The sequence below is a fragment of the Myxine glutinosa genome, chromosome 2, assembly GCF_964187855.1.
Source record: "Myxine glutinosa chromosome 2, kmMyxGlut1.1, whole genome shotgun sequence".
NCBI classification, from domain to species: Eukaryota; Metazoa; Chordata; class Myxini; order Myxiniformes; family Myxinidae; genus Myxine; species Myxine glutinosa.
In genome coordinates, this window is record NC_136262.1 from 223,079,068 (window position 1) to 223,106,000 (window position 26,933).

At 45.9% G+C, this 26,933-nt stretch overlaps 1 protein-coding gene across 4 annotated transcripts in view; it reads left to right on the plus strand.

The window, feature by feature from the left end:
• The window catches only part of LOC137420796 (GA-binding protein subunit beta-2-like), a 68,882-nt gene that overhangs the window by 10,840 nt on the left and 31,109 nt on the right, over positions 1–26,933 (plus strand). For all 4 annotated transcript variants that reach the window (XM_068106173.2, XM_068106174.2, XM_068106175.2 and 1 more), the window contains exons 2-4: positions 20,670–20,777; positions 22,776–22,943; positions 25,138–25,332. In XM_068106173.2, coding sequence (XP_067962274.2) covers positions 20,670–20,777; positions 22,776–22,943; positions 25,138–25,332 — 471 coding nt within the window. The remainder of the gene's footprint in view (positions 1–20,669; positions 20,778–22,775; positions 22,944–25,137; positions 25,333–26,933) is intronic.

Consider the following 26,933-nt stretch of genomic DNA (forward strand, 5'->3'; position numbering starts at 1 on the left):
GGGGTACACACCGGGATAAAGGTTTTATATACAGTACATATATATATATATATATATATATATATATATATATATATATATATATATATATATATATATAAATTCAAACAGATGAAAATTGACGATACACGTGACCTTGACCTTTGACCTTTTGACCTCAAACCAATAGGTCTCATGCTTGTCACTACCTCTTCCAGGTGGTTACGTTTTGTGAAGATCGGAGTAAAAATGCGACCACCTGTAGGTAATAGACACATGACAAAGACACAATAACAGACCAGACCAACCAATATACTTGCGATTCTTTGATTCCACAAGTAACAAACTAGTACGGCACTCGGTAGAGCGCATACCTCCGCCAGGCTGAGAATTTAACATTTTGTATCCCACTGATAGGCCGGATCTGCATCAGAACCTTAACCAAAATGTAATCAGCTTGCACTTGTTACCTACACAACTCCACCAAGTTTCGGCTGAATCCGTCCATAGCTGTTTGAGATATCGTGTAATAAATTGTGTTTCTCCCCATCTCACAATGGTGAAGAATCACTTACAATTTTTAAAAATTGTCCTATCCAGATCAGGATCTTCACTAAAATCTAACCAATTGGTCCTTCTCAGACACCCCCAAACTATCCACCAAGTTTTGGCCGAATCCATCTGTAACTTTTTGAGATATCCTGCTCACAGACAAACAGGAGTGAAAACATAACTTCCATCCACCTTCAGTGGCAGAGGTAACAAGAAAGATGTGGTGTATAGCACAATACTTGCGATATTGAAATACCCTAAGTATAGTTGCCATGGTAACAGCAATTTGGCAATGTCAAAAATTTGACCAATCAAGTGTTTTATATAATTGATTGTTCCACATAACAAATGTTACACAGAACAAACTAGAACGCCACTCAGTAGAGCGCATACTCCCGCCGTGGGTCAAGTTGGAATAGTACGATTTCACAAAAGTTTGAGGGAGTAGTTCAGTGACAACACAAGACAAGACAACACAAGACAGACACTGCACAGATATATATTTAGAATATATAGAAGATAATGAAAAAAAAAAAAACAAAGCAATTTCACTTACATTTTCGGATTCAGCGTTCAATTCTATATAAGTGAGTGTATTTTGAGGCATGTGTGACTTCAAATAAAATTGTAAGCCAGGAAAAACGTTCGTTTCATTCCTTAGGGATACAACATGTAAAACTGGCCCAAACGTCAAAACAAAACTCGCTCATTTTAAGTCGTACAAGCTAATGCGACCACTCATTTTTCTGGGAAGAATCCCGTGCACATGCTTGTCACACTTATAAGTCACCTAAGTCTTTACAAGTTCATCAAATACTGACACCGCGATTGACATTCGCTGAGGTAAATGTTGATATCTCTTCTGAGGTTAAAAACAAAAACCAAAAAACAGTGTTAAAGCATTATACGTATCAAACGATACATTTTATGAAACGGGAAACTCAATACACACTTTGGTGGTTTTAAAATGACAGAATCTGTCTTTATTAGGAAAAAAAATAAATGAACATTGAAGACGACGCTGCTAAAAAAATACACCGCTCTAACGCATAACCACGAGTTTTAACTACATTTACAACAAATATGAAAATTATTTTCATATCACAATGTTAATTAAAAACACCTCACCACCATGGCATTTTACACCTCACCACCACATAATTCAAAATACCTCACCACCACGTGATTCAAAACCACCACCACGTTATTAAAAACACTTCACAACCACAGAAACAAAAGTTTCAGGGAGTAGTTCAGTGACAACAGACACTGCCCAGATATGTAGATATATAGATAAATAAACCTGAAAATCGCAAAGCCAGAATTATTATTTGGTCTCGGAAGCCCAGGCGAGGTTTCTTTTTCTTCAGCCTCTCACAACCCTGGGTGAATATATGCGATCTTTTTTTTTTAAAGTTCGAATTTTGCCAAATCTGTTTTATTTGTTTGTTAATATACCTCAGCCATTGACAAATCTGGAATTATAATTTGATTTGAGGTTCATATTAACCCGGGACATTGTGTCAAACGATGCCTGCAAGTCTGTACATGTGATAAATAATTATTAATCGTCCACAGTCAAAGACTCTTCTTCTTCATGCAATAACAACTTCCAGCTTCCAGACCGTACATCCAATCATCTTCAAATTTTGCACACTTGTTACTCTTCATGACTTCTACTACAGTATGAGGTTTCACGTCGATCAATGAGGTGGTTCAAGAGATATAAATGTTTTTATTATTTGCGTTTAATTAACAATATCTGCCAAACCACGTGACCTATCGCAAATTCCAAAAGGGCATTTTAGTAGACTAATATGCTGAACAGATTTGTGAAGTTTCCCCTCGATTGGATCACAAATGAGGGAAGAGCTAGGTTTAAAATGTTTGTGCTTAAAAACGTCATAACTCTGAAACCATGTGATGCATGTCGTCAAGTTCGCTGACTTTTTTGTTCGTCATGGGTATGCGATTCTGCCTGCAAAGTTTGGCCTCGATCTGTTCAGACGTTTTGGAGAAAATTGGATTTGTGTTTTTTACTCAAAACAATATGGCGGCCGAACCACGTGACCTGTGACATCATAATTGCCATTAAAATATTCTGCAGACCGAGTCCCTTCTATGGTAAAAATTTGCTCTCAATCGGTCCAATTATTGCAGAGAAAATGGTTTTTAAAGGAAAACAGAAAAAAAAATTCCCCAAAAAATTCCTGAATCCGGAATAATTTCCTGAGCTTCACCAAAAACGAATCAATTCTTCCTTATCCCAAGTGCAATCATCCCACCAACTTTCATCCAAATCCGTTCAGAATTTTTCCAGATATCTTGTTCACAAACAAGAACACACACACACATGCACACACGGACACGATCGAATGCATTACTCCCTGATGGGAGTAATTAACTCACGACTTTTGAGGTGGCAAATTATCTCAGGTAATAAGTTTGTAACATAAAATCCAGCGGGTTATATATGGGTGAAGGATCGGCTGCGAATACGTTAAAAATGATCTTGTCTAGAGTGGCTGCGCACATGATGAATCCGACAGGCTCGTCACGTTGTAAAATTCCCCAGAGGGTGAAGCCTTGTATCACCGAAGTATGCAGATGAACCCGAGTACATAGATCATGCTGTGTGAGACATTGAATTCTGAACTGCATGCTGTTGAGGACAATGTGTCCAGGCCACAGGTGAGGAGAGAGTGAAGGAACAAGCAGGCTGCTGTCTCGATGCAGCCAGCGAGGAGATGCTTGCTTTGAAATAGTCTCCGAGCCAACAGCAGTGTCGTAAATTTGACGAGTAGACCGACCAATGGCTTAGAGCGACCAGCTTAGAGTGGGGCGAAGCTCGTTCGTTAGTCAAGGAACGGAGTCGCTGAACCATTCCAGGTTCGCATACAGATGACTCCTGATTCCACCTTTACTAGGTGGGCCGGTTATAAAATGAATTTTGTCACATGAAATCCAGTACACACCCATTCCTTTTCTCGGTTTACATGTTCCTCTTTCTCCTGTATCTTGACACAAACTGTTGGTATTTTATATCTTCCTCAACCTGTCAGCAAGCCTTTGATCTTCATTTTTTATCGTTGATGGAGTGAAATGCACCTTCTGTCTGGTTTTCTTCTCTCGTGTTGTGGTCACAGCCGAGCCACGGTCGTCTTTTGTGCACATATTGTCTCGTTTTGATGCCATTCCAAAGCTCTTGTCAATGTCTTGACTTCCTTGGTCAGATTCATTTTGACCCAATAAGCCAATTTGGGCCTTACAAGGCTTTCTTCAAAGTACAGATAAATTCCTTCAATTGTGAATTTACAAAAAATGAAGGATACTCGTGACTGCACCTTCATAGACAAACACCATTGACCACTCTGCTTATCAATGGCTTCGGCTTGACTGGTGGATGATGCAATAGCCATGGAACATTCCATTGTATTGCATGGCCGCCTTTTGACTGGTCAATAAACCAATTCATTCATAAATCTTTTAGTTAAAGGCTGTGGAAAGTCTCAGGATCAACTGATCTTCATGAAATTTTGGATTTATGCCATTTAGATAATCCTCTTTTCAGTAATTAGTGATTCATAATACTTGCTACAGTTATAAATTTTCACCTACAGGTACTTCTTTACATGGAATGGCCCACAGGGACCTGAATATCTGTCCCGACCACAGGGACCCGGATCTCTGTCCCCACCACAGGGACCCAGATCTCTGTCCCCACCACAGGGACCCGGATCTCTGTCCCCACCACAGGGACCCGGATCTCTGTCCCCACCACAGGGACCCGGATCTCTGTCCCCACCACAGGGACCCGGATCTCTGTCCCCACCACAGGGACCCGGATCTCTGTCCCCACCACAGGGACCCGGATCTCTGTCCCCACCACAGGGACCCGAATCTCTGTCCCCACCACAGGGACCCGGATCTCTGTCCCCATCACAGGGACCTGGATCTCTGTCCCCATCACAGGGACCTGGATCTCTGTCCCCATCACAGGGACCCGGATCTCTGCCCCACCACAGGGACCCAAACCTGGAATTTTTTATTTTTATTTTTTAGAAATTTTTGCAAAATAATTAAAAATTAAATGCAGAAATATCTAATTTACGTAAGTATTCAACCCCCTGAGTCAATACTTTGTTGTATAGCTTGTAATGTGTTCTTCTGTTCCTGCTTTGTCCTCTGCTTCACAATTGCCTTTATTATAAATTTGTTACAATTTCCATTACTGTTTAATGCACTAAGAAGTTGATCATCATTTCAACACACTGTGGCTGTGGCTGCTGTCTTGGTTTCAGAATTCACAGATTGTGCTGATCCATTTTCGTGAACTCTATCTTCTGTGTATTTGCTTAGTTAAGAATTGGTTAAAGATAATCTGGAAAATTAGGTTGAAGTGTGTAAATTGTAAAAAAAAGAAAAAAAAAAGAGCTAATTTAATGTTGTCATCATTCTGGCATGGTTCCTGTTTCCATAGTGTTTGGTTAAATGGCTTGTTTACGCCAACCACATGAAATCCGGGCTAAAACTGACGTCTTGACTTGAATTGTGGTTACTATCTTTTGAGCGAAGTCACCCGGGACGTTACAATATATAGTTGTCTCAATTGTCAATTATATTGGTTTGAAGAAGGACCGACAACCAAAATGTCGCTTCACGTTTGTGCTCGTGGTAGTTGATCAATGTGGTAGTCGATTGTGATAATTGGTCAACTTTTGGTTAAGAAATTCAAAATCACATAATTATACTCGGTTATTCACCCAAACTTGTACAAACGAGCATGGTTTATATGCTTGCCCAAGCATTCATAGATTATATACTTTAACTCCAATATAAAAGGTCCAATATAAAACTTTTCTTTTAAGTTTCTTTGTTTGTTTCTTTGCACGGCGAGTAAAGATAATTTTACTCTGTGTAGAAAAAAACAAAAAAAATACAGATATTAACACCCATGGGACATAGGCAATACGCAAGTAACATAATATAGAATGATGGAAGCTCTTTTTTGTTAACATTGTCATCAGATCAAACTGGAAATATTTGTGGCTCAGAACCACAGCACTAGCGGGCCGAGTTGAGTGGTGTAAAGGAAGGGGGGTCGTGGACGGGTTCATCCAGCGCAGTGTAACAGGTTACTTCTTTCTGATGAAGTTGACTGCCAAAACATGGCTCACAGTATAACGATCTCCCAAGAGTAGCAAGGAAGGTGAGTCTATATGTGGGAAACGGCCTCACTCAGGATGTCATCCCCAAGCAGCACCCATTCACTCACAATATTTGGGTGGCTGCACATGGATGTTCCTTCATCCAGAGATACGTTCTCATACTGCAACTTCAGGTTTGTCTCCAACGATTCCGTTTCCATTTCAGCTTCAGCACACTACAAACAGCTGCTTCCCCCTTTCTCTGTTGGGGATTCTTTTCTTTTTTTTCTTACAGCAAAACAGCCAACCCAAAGTCAGCATCATGACTAACCTTTTAGCATCAGACAATTCAGATCCCCAACTGGTTGTGTGTGTTTTTTGTTCGGTCTTCAGAACCCTCAACACCATTATGCCAATAATGCCATGTTCCTCCCACCTTACCTCACCCCGAAAATATATGCATCTACGATTCCACATACTATTCCAAATTTAGCAAAAAATCAAATCCCAATATGTATCTCCCTAGTTTTGGGTTTTTTTGGATACAATGTTGAGGCTCGCGAAGAAGCTGGGAAATAGAGTGGATCAGGACATAACAGAACAAAAGAAAGGGGAAAAAGAAGAGGAAACACACCAACAGTAGGGATGAGGGACAAAATAGAGAGAGACTTGGAGAAATGTGTGGAAGAATGAGAATGAGGGTGATGGAGGACACAGGTGGTGGCCAAGATGGATACATCACCTGCAAATTCTCAGGAAAGAAAAAGTTGGAAAGAGGTGGGTTTAAGTCTTAATGGAGATAGAAAATATCATGGTTTTGGATGGGGGGGTGGAGGGGAGTAGGGCGTGGGTGGTTTGCTGAGATGGTGAACAGCTGTCTTGAAGACCTTGAGGGAAGATTGAAGAGCGTGCAGAAGTTGGTTCCAAAGGTGGGAAAAAGAGGAACGAATGGGTGAATGTGAGCAGTGATTCTGAATGTTGGGAGTTTCACCAGAAAGAAGTTGCTGGCAGACCGTGTGCACCCTGCATAAACATGGGGAGGGGGGCATGGCATGGAAAGAGACAATGGTGCAAGACCAGAAAGGAGGAGGTAGAAGACATAGAGATCACCAACCTGGCTGCAATGTGAAAGTGAGAGGTCCATAGACTTAGCTTCACTCAGCTTCATCCCAGGAGTTTCAATTGATCTTGGAAGGCTTTGGTTTCCATTTTGTTAGGTGGAACAAGGTGTGAGGCAGGGGTGCCAGCCCAGAGTGGAGAACAGTACTGGTACTCCATCACTTATTAAGCTGTGGATGAAGACGTTGTAGGTGGGTAAGAGTTCAGGTGTACCAAGGAAGGACTCAGCGACTTGATTTGGACATCAAGTTAGAAGGGTGGTTTGCCCAAAAATCATCATTTCTGTTAATGAGGACCAAAATATTGAGCGACTGAACTTCCAGAGGATTCGTAAGAAAGTAGGTGGTAGGGTTTGCCAGACATTCCTTTAAGAGAGTGAGAGGTTTGTTAAGATTGAAAGACATATTCCAAGTGTTTAACCAGCTTGTGATGCTGTGAAGTTCTACAAAGAGGGAACACGTCCTCAACCCTTTCTCGGACCTACATTTACTGATCTTGTTCAAACTCGGCACACAGATAATGAATGATGGCTTAAATACGCACGTAATCTTCTTTCGATTTCAGATCCAAGATGGCCGACTGGCGGCCGTTTTCTTACTCCCCAACCATTTCTCGACATGCATGGTCCAATTTTGTTCAAACTTGGCACAAAGACAATACATGAGAGTATACATATGCATAAGATTTTGTTTTGTAATCTGACCAAAGGAAGGCGACTGGCAGCCTTTAACTCCGTGCAGCAAAATTTCCAAATTAAATCATGGGAGCTATGACATTTTATGTCTTTTTCTCCTTGTTGTTATTATTTATGATTTATTTTCACCGATATCAATTGCTGATAGTTGGCATTGTTGGCTACCGAAGGACCGTGACAGGGACAGGAGAGGCTATTATAATTGGTTGTCTCAGTGAATGTCTTTTAAAATATAGATCACATGTAAAATGTAATATATCTGTGAAAAACCCATCAAAAATGATGGGTCGGAACAGTTTAGTTGATGGTGCAGCCTCATTACTGTGCCGAAGTCGGAAGCCTCGGCCTAGCGTCAGATGTGCTTTTAGCTTATTTACTTATTAGACATCCTACGAACGTAAATGAACACTCGTTTTACTCTGCATGAGTTGCACATCATGTGCAGCAAATTCCCCCCCCCCCCCCCCCCCCCCCTCCTCCGCCAGCAAGGCTTAGCGCCATCCGTGTCTTAATTGTAATATATCTGGAATATTGGACAGATGTCATTTGTTCAAAACTCAGCAGGAATAAAAGCTATAAGTAGTTAAAAAAAAGTTTTCATACAAGTTGGTACATGCATTGCACTTTGCTGATATCACCATGAGCAAGTTTCTTTGTCTGTGTTTGTCCCCACATAAGTACTGATGGTAAATATGAAGTTAACGTAATTGGAGAGGCCTTACTTCCAGGTGTGGAACCTGACGATAAACAAGACGCAGTGAGAATTCCTTTGCAATACATGTCCCCTAACAGTCCCAATGATTGTTCCTGTTCCAACCACTAAGTAATTGTGAGCCATTTACACTACAACAAATATCCTTTTTTATTTTGGCAGTGGGTGGTTTATAATGCTGCATTTCGATGTCGACAGTAATAAAAATGCTGTAACTCGATGTACATGAAGCAAAAACATGCATACAGCTTATTTGCATATATATAATACATTGTGGAGCTATGCTCTCACGATAAAGCCGGACAAAATGGACGACACCAGGAACGAAGTTTCACTGAGCTATTTATTTCTAGCTCCACTCAAAAGCACTGAATCAGCCGATCGAACGGGCGGCAATTTATAAGTAAAGTTCAACACACAAAAGCTACGCCTCTCAGGCGGGGCGTGGTATGCAAATAGGTAAGCCACGCCTCTCAACGGGGCGTGGTATGCAAGTCAAGTGTTCGCCCGGGAAAGGCAAGTCTGGACACGCCCCGGCGCGTCTGGACACGCCCCGGCGAGTCCGGACAAGTAACCGCTCGCCGGTTGCGTCATCGGCCTGTGCAAGGTGATTGTGTATACTTCCGGGAACCGCTACATGCCCCCCCCCCCCCCCCCCCCCGAATTAACTTGCACCGGGAGAGTCAGTTTGAGGGGGGTCTTCATGACCCGGCCGAAACGACCCCTGGTGATTCGTGTGGGGGTGGTAGGTGGCGTGGCGGCGGATGGTCGGGCGGGGGGCTTGGTTGATGGGGGATGGCCCGCCGTGGAGGAAGGGCCAACCGTGTAGGTTGGTCGAGGTCCAAATGGGCCGGTTTGAGGCGGTCCACGGAGGTGTGGTCTGGTTTGCCGCCGATGTCCACGATGAACGACTTGTCGTCCCTCTTCAGGACCCGGAAAGGTCCATCGTACGGCGGCCGGAGCGGTCCCCGGTGTGCGTCGTTGCGGATAAAAACGTACTCCGCAGTGCGAAGTGCTGGGGGGACATGGGGTTGGGGGCAGCCGTGATGGGACGTGGGCACGGGGGCGAATCTCCTGGCGGCCTCTTGGAGGACCGAGCGTTGGCGAGCGACCAGGGGCCGGTGGCGTCAGGGATGAACTCGCCCGGCACGCGCAGTGGCTGGCCGTAGACCAGCTCGGCGGTGGAAGCCTGGAGGTCCCCTTTCGGGGCCGTTCGGACGCCCAATAGGACCCATGGGAGCCTGTCGGCCCAACCGTCGTCCTGGAGGCTGGCCCTGAGAGCGGTCTTCATCGAACGGTGGAACCGCTCGCACAAGCAGTTGGCTTGGGGGTGGTAGGCCGTGGTGCGGTGAAGCTTGACCCCCAAGGCCTGGGCGACCGCGCCCCAAAGCTCGGAGGTGAATTGCGGGCCTCTGTCGGAGGAGATGTCCAAGGGGGCGCCGAAACGGGCAATCCAAGTGCCAATGAAGGCCTGCGCCACGGCGGATGTTGTTGATGCCAGTGGGATGGCCTCCGGCCACCTGGTGGTCCTGTCCACCATCGTGAGGAGGTGGGTGAAGCCCCGTGAGGAGGGAAGGTGTCCCACCAGGTCCACATTGACGTGGTCGAAGCGCCGCGCGGGCACGTCGAATGGTTCCAACGGGGCCTGGGTGCGCCGGTGGACCTTCGTGCGCTGGTAGGCGACACAGGCATTGGCCCAGTCGCGGACGTCCTTACGGAGCCCGTGCTAGACGAATTTCGCTGCCACGAGCTTCTGCGATGCTTTCCGGCCCGGGTGGGAAAGGCCGTGGAGGGCGTCAAAAATGTGCCGCTGCCATCCGGTGGGCACGATGGGGCGAGGTTGGCCCAGGGAAACGTCGCACAGGAGAACTGTGCCTGTGTCCTCGAATGGGACGTCGGCCAACCACAGGCCTGTGTCGGCTGTCCGTAGGGCTTGCACCGTGGGGTCGGCAGTCTGGTCGGCCGCCACGTGGGCGAAGTCCACACCCAGGTGGACGGCGTTCGCGCCGGACCGGGAGAGGCAATCGGCCACAGCATTGTCCTTGCCCGCGACGTGCCGGATGTCCATCGTAAATTCGGACACGGCGGAGAGGTGGCGCTGCTGGGGGGCCGACCATGGCTCCGTAATCTTGGCCATGGCAAAGACCAGGGGTTGTGGTCCACAAACGCCATGAACGGGCGGCCCTCCAAAAGATGGCGGAAGTGGCAAACGGCCAGGTACAGGCCGAGGAGCTCGTGGTCGAAAGCACTATACTTGCGCTCGTTAGGGCGAAGCTGTCGGCTGAAGAAGGCCAGCAGTTGCCAAGCCCCGTTCACCCACTGTTCATGCACGGTGCCCACCGCGTAGTCGGAAGCGTCCGTGGTGAGGGCGATGGGTGCGTCGAGCGCCGGGTGCGCCAGCATGGTCGCGTTGGCGAGGGCCAGCTTAGCGCCCGTGAATGCCTCGTCCATCTCTTTGGTCCAAGTGACGTCGTGCTTGGCCGGCTTGCCCCGGAGGGCTTCGTACAGGGGGCGCATGAGTTGGGCGGCGCGAGGCACGAACCGGTGGTAGAAATTTATCATTCCCAAAAATTCCTGTAGGGCCTTGATGGAGCGGGGGCGCGGGAAACCTGTGACTGCCTCCACCTTGCTCGGCAGCGGAACGGCCCCGCGCTTCGTGATGCGGTGCCCCAGGAAGTCGACGGCCTTACGCCAAACTGGCATTTCGCCGGGTTGATGATGAGGCCATGCTGGCCGAGGCGCTCAAAAAGCGTGCGCAGGTGGATGAGGTGCTCCACCCGGGAAGTACTAGCGACGAGAATGTCGTCCAAGTAGACGAAAAGGAAGGTGAGGTCGTGCAGCATGCTGTGCATCAGCCGTTGGTAGGCCTGGGCCGCGTTCTTAAGGCCGAACGGCATGCGAAGGAACTCGAAGAGGCCAAAAGGTGTAATTACCGCCGTCTTCGGCACGTCGGCCTGCCGGACGGGTACCTGGTGGTAGCCCCGAATGAGGTCGACCTTGGAAAAGATCACCCGCCCCGCCAAACCGGCGGAAAAGTCCTGTATATGTGATGTCGGGGGTGGTGGCGTCGTTGAGGTGGCGGTAATCACCGCATGGTCGCCACCCGGTTTGGGCACGATGTGCAGGGGCGAGGCCCACGTGCTATTCGAGCGCCGCACAATGCCCAATCGCTCCAGCACATCGAATTCCGCCTTCGCCACGGCGAGTTTGGCCGGGTCGAGGCGACGAGCCCTGGCGTAGACCGGTGGACCTGTGGTCGGGATGTGGTGTTCGACGCCGTGTTTGACGGCGACGGCCGAAAACGTCGGCTGCGTGAGGGCGAGTAGGCGTGTGAAATCGCCCGCGGCCGAGAGAGCGCAGGCTAGCTTGGTTGGTGCGGAGCTGCTCAATGAGCAAGCGAGCGAGCTGAAGGTCTCCGCGTTGTTGAGCCGACGCCGTTTGACGTCAACCAAAAGCCCATGCACGCAAAGAAAATCTGCACCCAGCAAGGCCATAGGTATGTTCGCCGTGATGAAGTCCCACCTGAAGCACTGCCCAAAGCAGAATGCGACGCTCCGCGAACCGAAGGTGCGGATGGAGGAGCCGTTTGCGGCGACCAAGGCATGGCCGCAAAGCGCGGCCTGTTTGTCCTGCACCGAGGCGGGTATCACGCTTAGCTGAGCGCCGACGTCGCACAAAAAAACGCCGCCCGGACGCTGTGTCCATAATAAACAGAAGGCTGCCTGAATGGCCGACGCTCATGACAGGCAGCGAGCGCCGGCCTGGTCGTTTCCCGACCTGCCGAAAGTGCACGGAGGGCGGCACGTTCTGGCCTTCTGCCCGAACCTGGCGTGGTAGTAGCACATTGTCCGCTCTGGTGGAGGCTCCGGCGGTCGCGTCGGGTTCGGTCGACGGGGGGTCGCGGCGGCCGCTGCCGCCAGTGGCGCTAACTCGGCCGGTGGTGGCACCGGTCGTGGCGCGGACGTTGCCTCGGTCGGCCCAGGGTTCCAGGCGGCCGCCTCGACGTGTCGCCTGGCCGAGAAAAATTTATCGGCCTCCTTGGCCAGGGCGCGAGGGTCCGTGATGGGCGAATTAGCCAAAGCTAACCGTACCTGCCTGGGTAGCTGCCGGAGGAACAGCTCGCGGAAGAGGAAATCTGGGCTGTGGTCGCCGAGTAGTGCAAGCATGTGGTCCATGCGTTCGGATGGGCGGGCCTCACCCAGCTCCGGGAGGTCGAGCAGTTGTCGCGCGCGTTCGGTCTCCGTCAGTCCAAACGCACCGAGGAGTAGGCCTTTGAGTGCGCCGTATTTGTCGGCGTTCGGCGGGATCTGGGGGAAGCTCAGGACCCGGGCGGCGGTGGAGGCGTTGAGTGCGGAGACCACATGGTGGTAGCGCGTCGTTTCCTCCGTAATGTTCCGCAGAGCGAATTGAGAATCCGCTTGGGCGAACCAGACGGCTCCGTGCGATTCCCAAAAGCCAGGGAGCTTCAAAGCTACAGATGACTCCATCGCCGTGTTCTTGAAAAGGGGTCACCAATTGTGGAGCTATGCTCTCACGATAAAGCCGGACAAAATGGACGACACCAGGAACGAAGTTTCACTGAGCTATTTATTTCTAGCTCCACTCAAAAGCACTGAATCAGCCGATCGAACGGGCGGCAATTTATAAGTAAAGTTCAACACACAAAAGCTACGCCTCTCAGGCGGGGCGTGGTATGCAAATAGGTAAGCCACGCCTCTCAACGGGGCGTGGTATGCAAGTCAAGTGTTCGCCCGGAAAAGGCAAGTCTGGACATGCCCGGGCGAGTCCGGACAAGTAACCGCTCGGCGGTTGCGTCATCGGCCGGTGCAAGGTGATTTTTTATGCTCCCGGGAACCGCTGCAACATCGTGATTATATACCTGGGATCATTCCAATTGCACTGGGCCATGGATTAACATCCAGAGGCCTACCGATCCGTGCTGCTTCATAGAATGGCGGTGCATGTTTTAGTTGGGGTGGGGTCAGGCCAGCTCTCTAGGCCAATGGGTGTGAAGCAGTGTGTTGGAGTCAGGGCAGCTGAAAACTAAGCCACATATAATATATGATATTTTCTAAGTCCAAAAAGGGCATAACTCCTTGAAAAATTGGTGAAACGCCCCAAATCTCAAACTTGCTTTGTAACTTGTCATATGAAAGCCATGTACCAAGTTCCCGTTGAATATGTTAAAGGGTAAGGGCGGGAAGTCTGGAGAACCACAGGTGGTACAGACAGACAGATAGACAGCATGCCTAGAATCCCCTCCAGTTAAAACAGTAGGGGACAAATTAACTGATACTAATCGGGGAAACAGTATGCTTAAAGCTGTGACTTTTATCACAATACTTGGTGGACTATAAATATTTGATCAAATTAGGGAAGACACTTTTGTATACTGAATCGAGGCTCGTGAAAGAGCTGACATTTACTTCACAAACAAATCAACCAGACAGACAAAATATATAAAAAGAGGGAGCGGAAGACAAGAGAAGGGGAAGCACACAAACACTTGAGAGCACACAACATTTAAGAGCAGGGAGATTGTTCGGGGGGAGGAGGCATGGGAAGGGGGGGGGGGGGGGTGGGAGAAGTATAAAACACAAGGACACCAAGGACTTCCACGACAGAAGTTGGTATTTCAAAAAAGTGGAATTGGGGTGAAATTAGCGGGGATAGAAAAGATCAAGGTTTTGGATGGGGGAAGATAAGAGATGGTGGTGAACAGCTGTTTTAAAAACCTGTAGGGTGGAGTGGGATTGCAGAGAGTGAGGGAGTTTGTTCCAGAGGCGGGAGAAAAGAGGAATGAAGGAGTGAAGGTGAGCAGAGAGTCTTGATTTTGGCAGTTTAACCATAAGAGGGTTGCAGGCAGATCTTGTGCGACCTGTAGGAATATTTGCGGGACAGAGCCCAGAGAGAGCTGGGGGGGCAAGGCCAGAGAGGAGTCGGTAGAAGACGGAAAGACCACCAACCTGCCTGCGGTGAGTGAGTGAGAGGCCCTTGGAGTTAGCTTCATCACGGGAGATTCCAATGATTCTGAATGCTTTGGTTTCAACAGCGTGAAGACCAGCTAGGTGTGAGGCAGGAGCACCAGCCCAGAGGGGAGAGCAGTATTCCATTGAGCTGCGGATGAAAGCCTTGTATGTGGTGAGGAGCTCAGGTGTACCAAGGAAGGACTTCACACGACGGAGGATGCCCAGTCGGCGACTGGCTTTGGAGGCCAGATTTGAAATGTGGTTTTCCCAGGAAAGATCATGGCAGATAGTGAGACCCAAAAGCTTGAGTGACAGAACTTCCTGGAGAGGATTAGTCAGAAAGTAGATGGGAGGGTTGTCCAGTCGGTCTTTTCGGAGAGACATCGTAAGAGTGTGAGATTTGTCAGGATTGAAAGACATGTTCCACTTATTTGCCCAGTCTGTGATTTTGTCCAGGTCTGCAGAGAGTGAGGAGGCTGCAGACTGCCGATCTGAGGGATGAAGAATGGAGCCACAGAGAGTAGAGTCATCAGCAAAGAGATAGAGAGGATTTTCAAGAGAGTCAGAGAGATCATTGATGAAGACCAGAAAAAGCACAGGGGACAAGGGGGGCACAGGGGACACAGGGCCATGGGGACAAGCACAGGGGATTATTAAGGGGACATCTATTTATTATGTACGCCTTTACCCATACCCTAGTACTTGGGTAACTTGGGAATTCTACTTAAAATAAATATAAAAACAGGAAAGATAAATTGAAACTTTTCTTGGAGCATTGTCCAAGGAATATGAGAGTCGTTCAATGTTAATGTGGTTCCTTTGTTATGGAGCATGTAAAATATTTAATTGCTGAAGCTTTATTCAATGATATTATCTAATCAGAGCAAATTATTCATGAAATGACATTCAACACTGGTCCAAAGCATTCTGGGTAAAATCAAGATTGTTGAAGGAACATTAAGCACCAAGCAGCTGCAATTCACAGGAAGCTGTTTTAGCAATTTCATGCTGCATGCATTTCACATTGGTGTGTGTTTAAATGGTGCAATGAGTGACCTTGAACATCCTCAAGTCTCATGTGCAATAAACTACGGTTACACATTAAACATGTTGAACAGCTAAGTTTGGAGAATCACTAGATTACTCAATGCAAAGAAAAATTGATGTTCTGCCCATCACCTTGAAAGGGTTTGGTAATCGTGTTTTTATACCTAAATGGTTTAGTCATTCTGGAATTTATTAAATGTGGGAAAACCATGACTGCAGGTGTGCTGAATAATGCTCGCCCTTACATGGCAAATGCGACCATACCTACTCTAATAGCGATGGGTGGGGAAGTTCTACTTCATTCCCCACACAGGCCAGTTTTGCCACCTTGTGGTTTTCATCTCTGGAATAATCTAAGAGCATTTGGGTGATATTGAGTTTACAACTGATTAAGATGTTCAATGCCCATGTTGTGTGTGTGTGTGTGTGTGTGTGTGTGTGTGTGTGTGTGTGTGTGTGTGTGTGTGTGTGTGTGCGTGCGTGCGTGCGTGCGTGTGTGTGTGTGTGTGTGTGTGTGTGTGTTATTTTCTTCCCCCTTCATAAGGACAGGTTTTAACGGCTTTGAGTCGTGCTTTAGGAGGGATTTGAGTGTGGGGTGGGGGTTTAAGGGACAATCATTGACACGACTGTGTGTCAACCAGTTAAAAGACTCTGAGGACCCCAAACACCCAAAATACCCTGTAGACTGAAAATAACCTAAAGACCCAAACGACCCCAAGGACTCTGAAGATCCAAAAGACCGAAAAGACCCTGAAGACCCAATGGACCACAAATACCCTGAAGACCCAAAAGACCATGAAGACCCAAAATACCCTGAGGACCACAAAGACCCAAAATACTGAAAACACCCTGAAGACCCAATGGACCCCAAAATATCCCAAAGACCAACAAGACCCTGAAGACCCAATGGACCCCAAACACCCAAAATACCCAGAAGACCCAAAAGACCCGAACAATCACGGGGACTCAAATGACCCAGAGGACCCAAAATACCCCAAGGACATAAAAGACCTAATGGGCCCAAAATACCCTGAAGATCCCAAAGACACTGAAGACTGTTAAACACCCAAAATACTCCAAAGACCCAAAAACCCCAAAAGGCCCCAAGATCCTTAAATACCCAAAAGACCATGAAGACTCTAAATACCCTGAAAACCCATAAACACCCTGAAGGCCCAAAATACCCCAAAGACCCTGAAGACCCAAAAGACCCTGAAGACTGTTAAGCACCCACAAGACCCCGAAGACCCAAAAACCCCAAAAGGCCCCAAGATCCTTAAATACCCAAAAGACCATGAAGACTCTAAATACCCTGAAAACCCATAAACACCTCGAAGACCCAAAATACCCCAACGCCTTAAATACCCTGAAGACCCAAAATACCCCCAATACCCTTAAAGACCCTGAAGACCGCAAGGACCCAAATGACCCAGAGGACTTAAAAGACCGACAAGACCCTGAAAACTCAAAAGACCCCGAAGACCCAATATTCCTCAAAGACCCATAAATACCCAATAGACCCCAAGACCCTTAAAGACCACAAAGACCCTGATGACCCAAAATACTCCAAAATACCCAAAAGACCTTTAAATACCCTGAAGACCAAAAATATTGAAAAGACCCTGATGACCAAAAAGACCCAAAGAACCTTAAAGACCGAAAAGAGACCGAAGACCCAAAAATATCCCAGTTACTGAAAGGATCGAAAATAACCCAAAGACCGCAAAATACCCCAAGGCCCAAAATACCCTTAAAGACGAAGAAGACCCAAAAAACCACGAAGACTGAAAAGATTTTTTTTAAACCAGAAGACTGAAAATACCCCGTAGACCCTTAAAGACCAGAAAGACTCAAATGATCAAAAAGACCGAAAAGACCCCAGACCCCCTTAAGGACCCAGTGGACCCCAAATTACCCCTAAGGTACAAAATACCCCGAACACCCTTAAATACCCCAAAGATACAGATCGAGGACCCAAAATACCCCAAAGACCCTTAAATACCCAAAGATACAGATCGAGGACCCAAAATACTCGAATGACTCAGAAGACCTGGAGGACCCAAAAGACTCAAATGACCCAAAAGACTCCGATGAACTAGAAGACATAAAAGACACTGAAGACCCAAAAGGCCCCAAGGACCCAAATTACCCAGAGGACACAAAAGACCCCAAGGACACAAAAGACCCCAAGGACACAAAAGACCCCAAGGACACAAAAGACCCCAAGGACACAAAAGACCCCAAGGACACAAAAGACCCCAAGGACACAAAATACCCCAAGGACACAAAAGACCCCAAGGACACAAAAGACCCTAAGGACTCAGAAGACCCAAAAGAAGAGTAATTATATGCCTCTTACATTGGAATTGTAGACGGTGGCTTGCAAACTGAGCCTCAAGGTACAGAAGCAGTATTTTTTTAATCACAATAAATACGAGGCACAGGGAGGTGAAATTTTCTGCACGTGATGTGCAATGTGCGCAGAGTAAAACTAGTATTCATTTACGTCTGTTGGATGTCCAACAAATAAAAATGGTATAAGCACTCTTGACACTAGGCCCAGACGCATGCTCACATGGCTGTACCTTCAAAAACTGTTCCAACCCGTCATTTTTGACGGGCTTTATACTATCTATCTATAATTCCAGTAATCTCTGTACGTTTGTACGTTTGTACGTCTGTACGTCTGTACGTTTGTCTGTGACCGCTGTTTCTCGACAACTACCGGTCCGATATACTTGAAACTTGCCAGGTATATTGCTGGGGACCCGAGGATGTGCCTTTTCAAGGTTTGAAATTAATCGGACAAGTACTTACCGAGCTATGGCGATTTAGCCGTTCGCCGTTCGCTTTGCCGTTGCGAATGGACCAAACCATTCATGTAAATAGAGGGGGGGGGGGGGGTTCTGTGGTCGTTCGCTTTGGCTTTGCGAATGGACCAAACCATTCATGTAAATAGAGGGGGGGGGGTTCTGTGGTCGTTCGCTTTGGCTTTGCGAATGGACCAAACCATTCATGTAAATAGAGGGGGGGGGGGGGGGGTTCTGTGGTCGTTGCGAATGGACCAAACCATTGTTTTTTTTTTTGCAGTTTTTTTTTTTTTTGCAGTTTTTTTTTTTTGCAAGGAACGGGCACCCACGTACGGGCACGTCCTAGCTTATATATAGTACGGGCATGCCCTAGTATATATAAAGCAGTAAAGTATGTTTGTTTGTTTGTCCTCTTATAACTCGAGAACTACTCATCGCAGAGAAAAACCAAAGGCATATTCGGAATCAGTACGTCTCAGAGCAACTACAGCACACCTTACATTTTAAAAAACTTCGGGTTTTAAAATTAGCGTATTAGCGCAGAAGCGCTAGCAGAAGAGGGAGGGAATCGAAGGGAGGGAGCGCAGCGCTCCCTCTAGCGCTTCGCAGCGCCAGCGCTTCTGTTAGCGTAATTAGCGTATTTCGGAACGTTAATTTTTCAACTTCATTATTCGGAATCAGTACGTCCCAGAGAAACTTCGTAATGTTAATTTTTCAACTTCATCCGATTGACATGGGACCAACGGCATGTGACAGAGAGTGAAACATACATGCTACATTTATTTGATGACAATGAGTTCCGACTTCCGGGTTCGTGCCGCCAACCCTGTTAGGCGCCTCTTGCGGCACACAGGGAATTACCAGTGAACTGGTACTCAATTTGCCGACCTCGGTAGGATGACAGGCTGAGTCAACCCCCCTGGTGTTAAGGGGGAGGAGGAGGGGAGGGGGAAGAGGAGGGGAGGGGAACGGGGGGGGAGGGGGGGGGAGGGGAAGGGGGAGGGGCCCTTCTTCCCCCGGGCACCCCCACACCCTCCCCTCCCCCCCTTCCCCTCCCCCCCTCCCCCCCTTCCCCCTCCCCCTGTTCCCCTCCCCTCCTCTTCCCCCTCCCCTCCTCTTCCCCCCTCCCCTCCTCCTCCCCCCCTTCCCCCTCCCCCTCCTCCCCCCTCCCCCTTCCCCTCCCCCCCATTCCCCTCCCCTCCTCTTCCCCCTCCCCTCCTCTTCCCCCTCCCCTCCTCCCCCGCCCGGCAATGCCGGGTACTTCTGCTAGTATATATATATATATATATATATATATATATATATATATATATATATATATATATATATATATATATATATATTTCCGGATGTCATCAAGGTGTTACCAAATCGATGGGACAAGTCAGTAATGTATGTCGAGTACAAGGTGAATATCTCGAGAAAGAGCAATAGGATGGACGTTTTGAATGCTTCGTTGTTGTTTTTATAACTCTTCTTTTTGGTCACTTAGTTTTTTTTAAATAAAAATTTGAGTGGTGAAGTAAAATTTTAAATAAACAGGTGTTTTGAGGAATGACTCAATATAGTAATTATCAGTTTTAGAAGTTCCTACCAATGTCACTTGTTACTTTTTCAATGTTTCGGTGCAGAGTACCAACTATACAGGGTGAATCAAAAGTAGCGCCCACGCCCGATTTCTGTTTTTTCGGCTGTCAGATTCTTTCTGGGATGTCATGTTGTTAATAATTGTCTTGCAGATTATTAATTTTCTTAATTCATTTCTTTTTGTTTTTGTTTTGCAGGTTATTGCTGAGAGTTTGGAAAGTTACTGAATTTGCACCAAATTGAACCATGAATTACCTTTCAAGGAATCAATGCAATGCGGCCGTGAAACATTACTACAAATGTAATGAACAACCAACGATGGCGGCACGCCGTTTGGCACAGGAATTCGATATTAACCAGGAATTAACAGAACAGAATTCGATATTAACCAGTTTGGCACAGGAATTAACGATGCAATTGTGCATCGATCACGAGGGAGGGCACTTTGAAAATTGCAAGTAAAACAGCTTGGTACACTTCCGTAATAATTTTCCCCTGAATAAATGGTTAGATAAACATGTCATTCATTTATTTCTACCTTCTTGTACACTGTAATACAAATGGCAAACAAACAATCAACTGACAGAAATATATATATATATATATATATATATATATATATATATATATATATATATATATATATATATATATATATATATATATATATATATATATATAACAGAAATCCGGCGCTACTTTTGATTCACCCTGTATATCGTACTTGATGGAGTATAAACGGTTTTTAACGGTTTTACTTCATCATGTTAATAATAATGAGCAGAAAAATATGCAAATCAAGTACATTTAACCATCACCATACAATAATCTCACAGGATGCGATGCTTACATTTTGTCCTATGCTAATGTAGTCACTCGTTTTTATTATTTATCTGAACTCGTGACTAAGAGGAACAGGAAAAGATGAATTAGGGGCCAGAGCTATAAACTGATCATTTGTACCATATTGCTTAATCGTTTTGCCATTTTGATTTAAAAAAAAGTACCATATGGAGTGTTGGCCTTGTCTTAGCTCAGTTCGTATCTACACAGATGTCCCTGGTTGACTTGGGGAAGCGCCTGCTTGAGGCGGCTCGAAAAGGAGAAGAGGATGAAGTCCTTAACCTCATGACCAATGGAGCACCCTTCACAACCGATTGGGTACACAATGGGATTGGTATATTGCAGTCGATTTATGGAACATTCTTTGTCCCAAATAAGGGGCCAATATGGGGCAATTTTATTTATTGTCTGTATAAATTGGTGTAGTTTTTGAGCCCTTTCTGCCCTGCTTTCCATTTTCCTTTCCTACAACCTCCAATATCTACCTTTTCATTTTCCAAAGGCGTCAAAGGGAGTTGTGTCACATGTGGACATGGAAATTCCATTTCCAGGGTATATCAAAAGAGTAATAAGAATAACTAGATGGGTGATTTATAACAGTGAGCAGTTATGCTGGGTACCAAATGACGCACGTTCCAATGATGATGCCATCGCCACCCGTTCCAATGATTATGCCATCCCACACCGCCCATTCCAATGATGATGTTATCCTAGGAAGATGCCATGCATGGGAGAAAATTTGGATAACGATGACGTCATTGGTCACATGCTTCGGCACCGATGACGTTGTCAATTTAGGTCTCTAGACAAATTTCTTCGTAGATCACCCAAAAAAATTGTATTGATCGATAAGGATCTCAGCCAAAGGAATTATTATTGACACACCAGAGCACCGATGACATCATCATTGTCAACTTTATTCCCCATGGCGAGTTGATGATGTATGTCAAGTTTCAATTTTTTTCCAATGAGCGGTTTCGGCGATGTTCAAAGATTTCCCTTTAATCCAATATGGCTGCCATAGCACATGACGTATGATGTCAGAGTTATCAATAAAATAGATCTCCATGCAGAGTCGCTCCTATGTTGAAAGTTTCACATCGATTGGACAATGGGATGCAGATAAAACAAATTTTAATGTAAATAAAAGTGAAAAAGATGGTGCGAAGTATAATAATAATCTGTACAAAAATATTAGCGTCACCTTAGATATGCTAACAATCTGACAGGAATAATAGGGTACCCTTTGTCCATAAAGACCACCCACATCACGGCATTTCAGATTGCATCCGTTCAATAATAATTATAAAAATTAAGTAATACTAGGGCATGCCCGTACTATATATATATCTAAAATTATATCCCCCCCCCCCTCTATTTACATGAAATGGTTTGGTCCAAAGCGAACGGCTTGCGAGTACGGTGACAATCCCCCCCCTCTATTTACATGAAATGGTTTGGTCCAAAGCGAACGGCTTGCGAGTACGGTGACAATCCCCCCCCTCTATTTACATGAAATGGTTTGGTCCAAAGCGAACGGCTTGCGGAGTTTGGTAAAGAAATTGCCATAGCGTGCACGTAATTAGTTTTAAAACATAGTTTAACGGCAACATAGTTTGCCAACGTGAAATAAATGAATACGCTCTCAAATGTGCCGTCCGAGGCAGAGTCTGTTCGCCACGTTCGGCACACGTGATAGCTCGCTGCTCTCTGATTGGTTGAATCGTTTTTTGGACATAGCTCGGTAACTACTTGTCCGATTAATATGAAACCTTGAAAAGGCACATCCTCGGGTCCCCAGCAATATACCTGGCAAGTTTAAAGTATATCGGACCCGTGGTTGTCGAGAAACAGCGGTCACAGACATACATACATACATACATACATACATACATACATACATACACACAGAGATTACTGGAATTATAGATAGATGACTCCCCTTAGAAATACTTCAATGCAGAAGAAGGTCAATAGGCCTATAAAAGACTGCGCTAGTATTACCAATCTATGGTAGTTTGTCTATGGTCTCTATGCTTTTTATTATACTGAGAATCAAGCAAGGAAGCAAAACATATATCATTTTTGAAAGTGTTTGGTATATATGATTATGCCAGGATTGAAGCCACCAACCTCCCAGACTCGGAGTGGATGCTTCTAACTATTATGCCACCGATTGTGGTGAAACTAGATTGGCTACAGAAGTCCATTGAAAGGCCAAAAAAAAAAAAAAATTTGGCCTTTCAGAATGTTATACATTTTCTCGTTTAAGTTCTAGCATGTGACATATACTCAACATATGTTTTCCTTCCGCAGTTAGGTACGTCTCCATTGCACTTGGCTTCCCAGTTTGGGCACTACAGCACGGCAGAGGTACTTCTGCGTGCAGGTGTGAGCCGAGATGCACGCACCAAGGTGGACAAAACCCCACTACATATGGCGGCAGCTGCAGGACATGTGAATATTGTGGAGTTGCTGCTTAAGGTTTGACATTTATTACATTTATGAATCTGATCAAATTTTATACAATTGCAGTAATTATGATGTAATAGCTTACTAAATGCCATAAACGATATTTAAATATATTATATGCTTTTAAAAAACAATGGAAGGCGTATCATATTTCATGATATACTTAACCATATAATCCAGAACATCCCAAACTGATCAAGATGGTACTAGCTCTGCCATATGGGCAACGTTTCAAAGTGAGGTCCGGCAAGGTAGTTTGAACGTGGAAATGTGGGAGGGGGGAAGAGTCGATGTGGTGGAGATGATGCGGCGGAGGTTAGAAATGTTGTGTGTGCAGCAGACCAGATGGAAAGGGGACAATGTGATGAGGTGGTTGGTAGGAGGGTACAAGCTGTTGCACGCAGGAGCGGGTGGAAGGAGTGATGGCATTAGAATAATAGTATCAGAGGACAACAGCAAGGTGTTGGTCATAATGGAAAGTTGGGAGGGATGGATCGTTCTGGCATGTTTGGTAATACAGTGGCGAATAGTGTGTGTTATATCGATTATGTGTGCCACAAATGGGAAGGATTGAGGCAGAAAAGCAGGAATTCAGGGACGCACTGGAGCAGATGATGGGAATCGTTGAGCTGGAGGTGATGCTGTGCATTACAGGGGACGTCAACGCACACGTGGGAATAGCAGAACCGGGTGAATAGGAATACATTGATAAATTTGGTTTGGGGAACGAGGAATAGAGAGGGCCGAGAGATGTTGGAGCTGGTGGCGAGGATTGGCATGACCAGAGCTGTTTCGTTCTTTCAGAAGCAAGACAGTCACTAAATTACTTACAGGAGTGGACATCATATAACAAAGTTGGATTTGTAGGTCGAGAGAAAGCAACAGTTGTGGAGGATCAAGGACTGAAAGGTGGCGGGAGAGTATTTCACTACCCAGCACAAGCCTGTGGTGTTTGTTATATGGACCCAACACTTTCCATTGTTTTATGAACCTATCACTTTCCAAGGACAACCTATAGTGTTTGTTGTAATGATCTATCACTTTCGCATCACAGACAGGTCGGTGGTGTCTCTGTCTTTTACTACCTCCTTTCTGGTCTTACACCCTCTGCTCTTTCCATGCTTTGTCCCACCAAGGTTTCTGCAGGATGCACATGGTCCACAATAAACCCCCTTTTGGTGAAGCTCCCAAAATACAGAATCACTGCTCACCTCCACTCATTTGTTCCTCTTTATTCCCACCTGTGGAACCGACTTCCAAAATTCTCTTCAATCTCATTATTCCCTCCAGGTATTCAAGACAGCTGTTCACCACCACATCAGATCATCCCCCATCCAAAGCCATTATCTTTTCAGCCCCTGTTAACACCCCCCTTCTCCCAAGCTCATTTCCTTCAAAATTTCCAGTTTTTCCTTCCTGATAGTTTGCCACTCTATCCATCTTGTCCAACCAATGCATCCCCATCTCCCCCCACAACCATTGCTTGTTCAAGTCTCCTAATTTGCCCTTCAACACTGCCGTTGGTATTTCCCACCCCTCCATACTGTTCCTTTGTTCTGTTGCATCCTAATCCATTGTGTTCTAGCTCTTCCACGGACCTTGACTCTGTATGCAAAAAAAAAAAACTTGTGATGGAACGACTAGCCCGTGGGAACATATCTATTCAATCTGACGTGATTCGACTGCATTGTGTGTTGATGATTGGAATGTGTAACCAGTACCCACCCCTCTTTTTATATTCTGATTTGCACGATGTATTTACCAATCTGACTATGTTGTCCATATATGTTATCATACAAACTGCAAGGTCACATTTGTAATTTTTGAATTGTCAAGATACTCATGGCCAGGCTACAGCATGGCACTGGCTCTTATGGAAGGCGGGATGGGATATATGACTTGAGAACGATTGTGCCAACATTATGGAAGACAAATTTCTGATTAATAAGAGCTATAGACAGCACCAATCTCCATATTATGAATGGTATAATGGAAACATTGGTGCTATTAATTCTCTAACAGGGGAACAAAATTGACTCTTTGGAGAAGGAACAAGAACAAGAAAAACATAGAGGTCATAACCTTGAAATATTATGCAAAGTAAATTGTACTGTTATGGGATTGATCGTTATTCTGGTATTTGAGACTTTCACTTTGGCCAACCACCTAATATATGTAATGGATGTCCCTGTACTAATTGCTGCAGAATGGTGCTGAGATAAATGCCAAGGACATGCTGAAGATGACGGCACTGCACTGGGCAGCTGAACATGGGCATGTGCGTGTAGTGGATCTTCTGCTACACAGTCGTGCTGACGTGTATGCTGTAAGCAAGTTTGACAAAACTGCATTGGACATCACACTTGACCAAGGCCACGTTCAGCTCGTGTCCATGTTACAGGCAAGCTGAGCAGAACATAAATGTCCCCAGATATATTTTTTGTGCATGAATGAATGATGGGGTTTTTTTCTCTTAAATTCGCTTATTTCAACATCTTATTGTGAGTGTTGTATTTGTGATAACCGTGTTGTTTGTGATTCACTTCCACTATGTCATGTCTACAGGTGAAAATTGCAAGTACAAAAGTGGAAGTCCATGCATGATTTTATCAACAAATACATGTTGTGTGTGTATATAATATCGACAAATACAAAAACAGAGAATTGGCATCTTTTCGTTTTTTGTTTTTTTTGTATACAAAGTCGAGGCTCGTGTAAAAGCAACGCAGAAAACACAAAGACAGAAACAGAAAACACAAATAACATGTAATAAAGGGAGCAGGAGACAAGAGGAGGAGAGAGAGGGAAGCACAACAACAGTAGAGAACTGGGACAGTGGTAGATCTGTGGAAGGGAGATGGCTGGGCAGGGTACGTGGTATAAAACAAATGGACACTACCAGGACTTTCAGGAAAGAAAACGCATTTGAAAAGGGGGGATTTGCATGGATTAACGGGGGTAGAAAAGATCAAGGTTTTGGATAGAGGGAAGATAAGAGATGGTGGTGAACAGCTGTTTTGAATACCTGGAGGGAGGAGTGACATTGAAGAGAGTGTGGGAGTTTGTTCCAGAGGTGGGGAAATAAGAGGAATGAAAGAATGAAGGAGAGCAGAGAGTCTTGATTTTGGCAGTCTCACCAGAAGAGGGTTGCTGGAAGATCTTGTGCGTCCTGCAGGAATATTTGGGGGACAGAGCAGTGGGAGAAAGGCTGGAGAGGAGTCGGTAGAAGACAGAAAGTCCACCAACCTGCCTGAGGTGGGAGTGAAAGGCCCTCAGAATCAGCTTAATCACAGGAGATACCAATGATTATATAAGCCTTGGTTTCTACAGCGTGAAGCCGAGCTAGGTGTGAGGAAGGAGCACCAGCCCAGAGGGGAGAGCAGTATTCCATTGAGCTGCGGATGAAAGCCTTGTATGTGGTGAGGAGCTCAGAAGTGCCCAGAAAGGACTTCGCATGACGGAGGATGCCCAGTCGGCGACTGGCTTTGGAAGCCAGCTTTGAAGTGTGGTTTTCACAGGGAAATGTCATGGCAGATAGTGACACCCAAAAGCTTGAGTGACAGAACTTCTTTGAGAGGATTGTTGAGAAATTAGATGGGAGGGTTTTCCAGATGGTCTTTATGGAGAGACATAGTGAGAGTGTGAGTTTTGTCAGGATTGAAAGACATGTTCCACTTATTGAACCAGTTTGTGATTTTGTCCAGGTCTGCAGAGAGTGAAGAGGCTGCTGCCTGTTGCCTGTCGATCTGAGGGTTGAGATATGGAGCGGCAGAGAGTGGAGTCATCAACAAAAAGATAGGACTTTCCAGAGAGTCGGCGAGATCATTAATGAAGACCAGAAAAAGTACAGGGCCCAGAAAACTGCCTTGAGGAACTCCAGCTTGAACAGAAAGGGGAGATGAGAGAATTCCATTTAGGGCCACACGTTGACTGCGACCAGAGAGGAAGTTTTGCGTTGAGGGCCTCCATCCATTGTTGAGACAGCAGAAGCAACATGTCAAG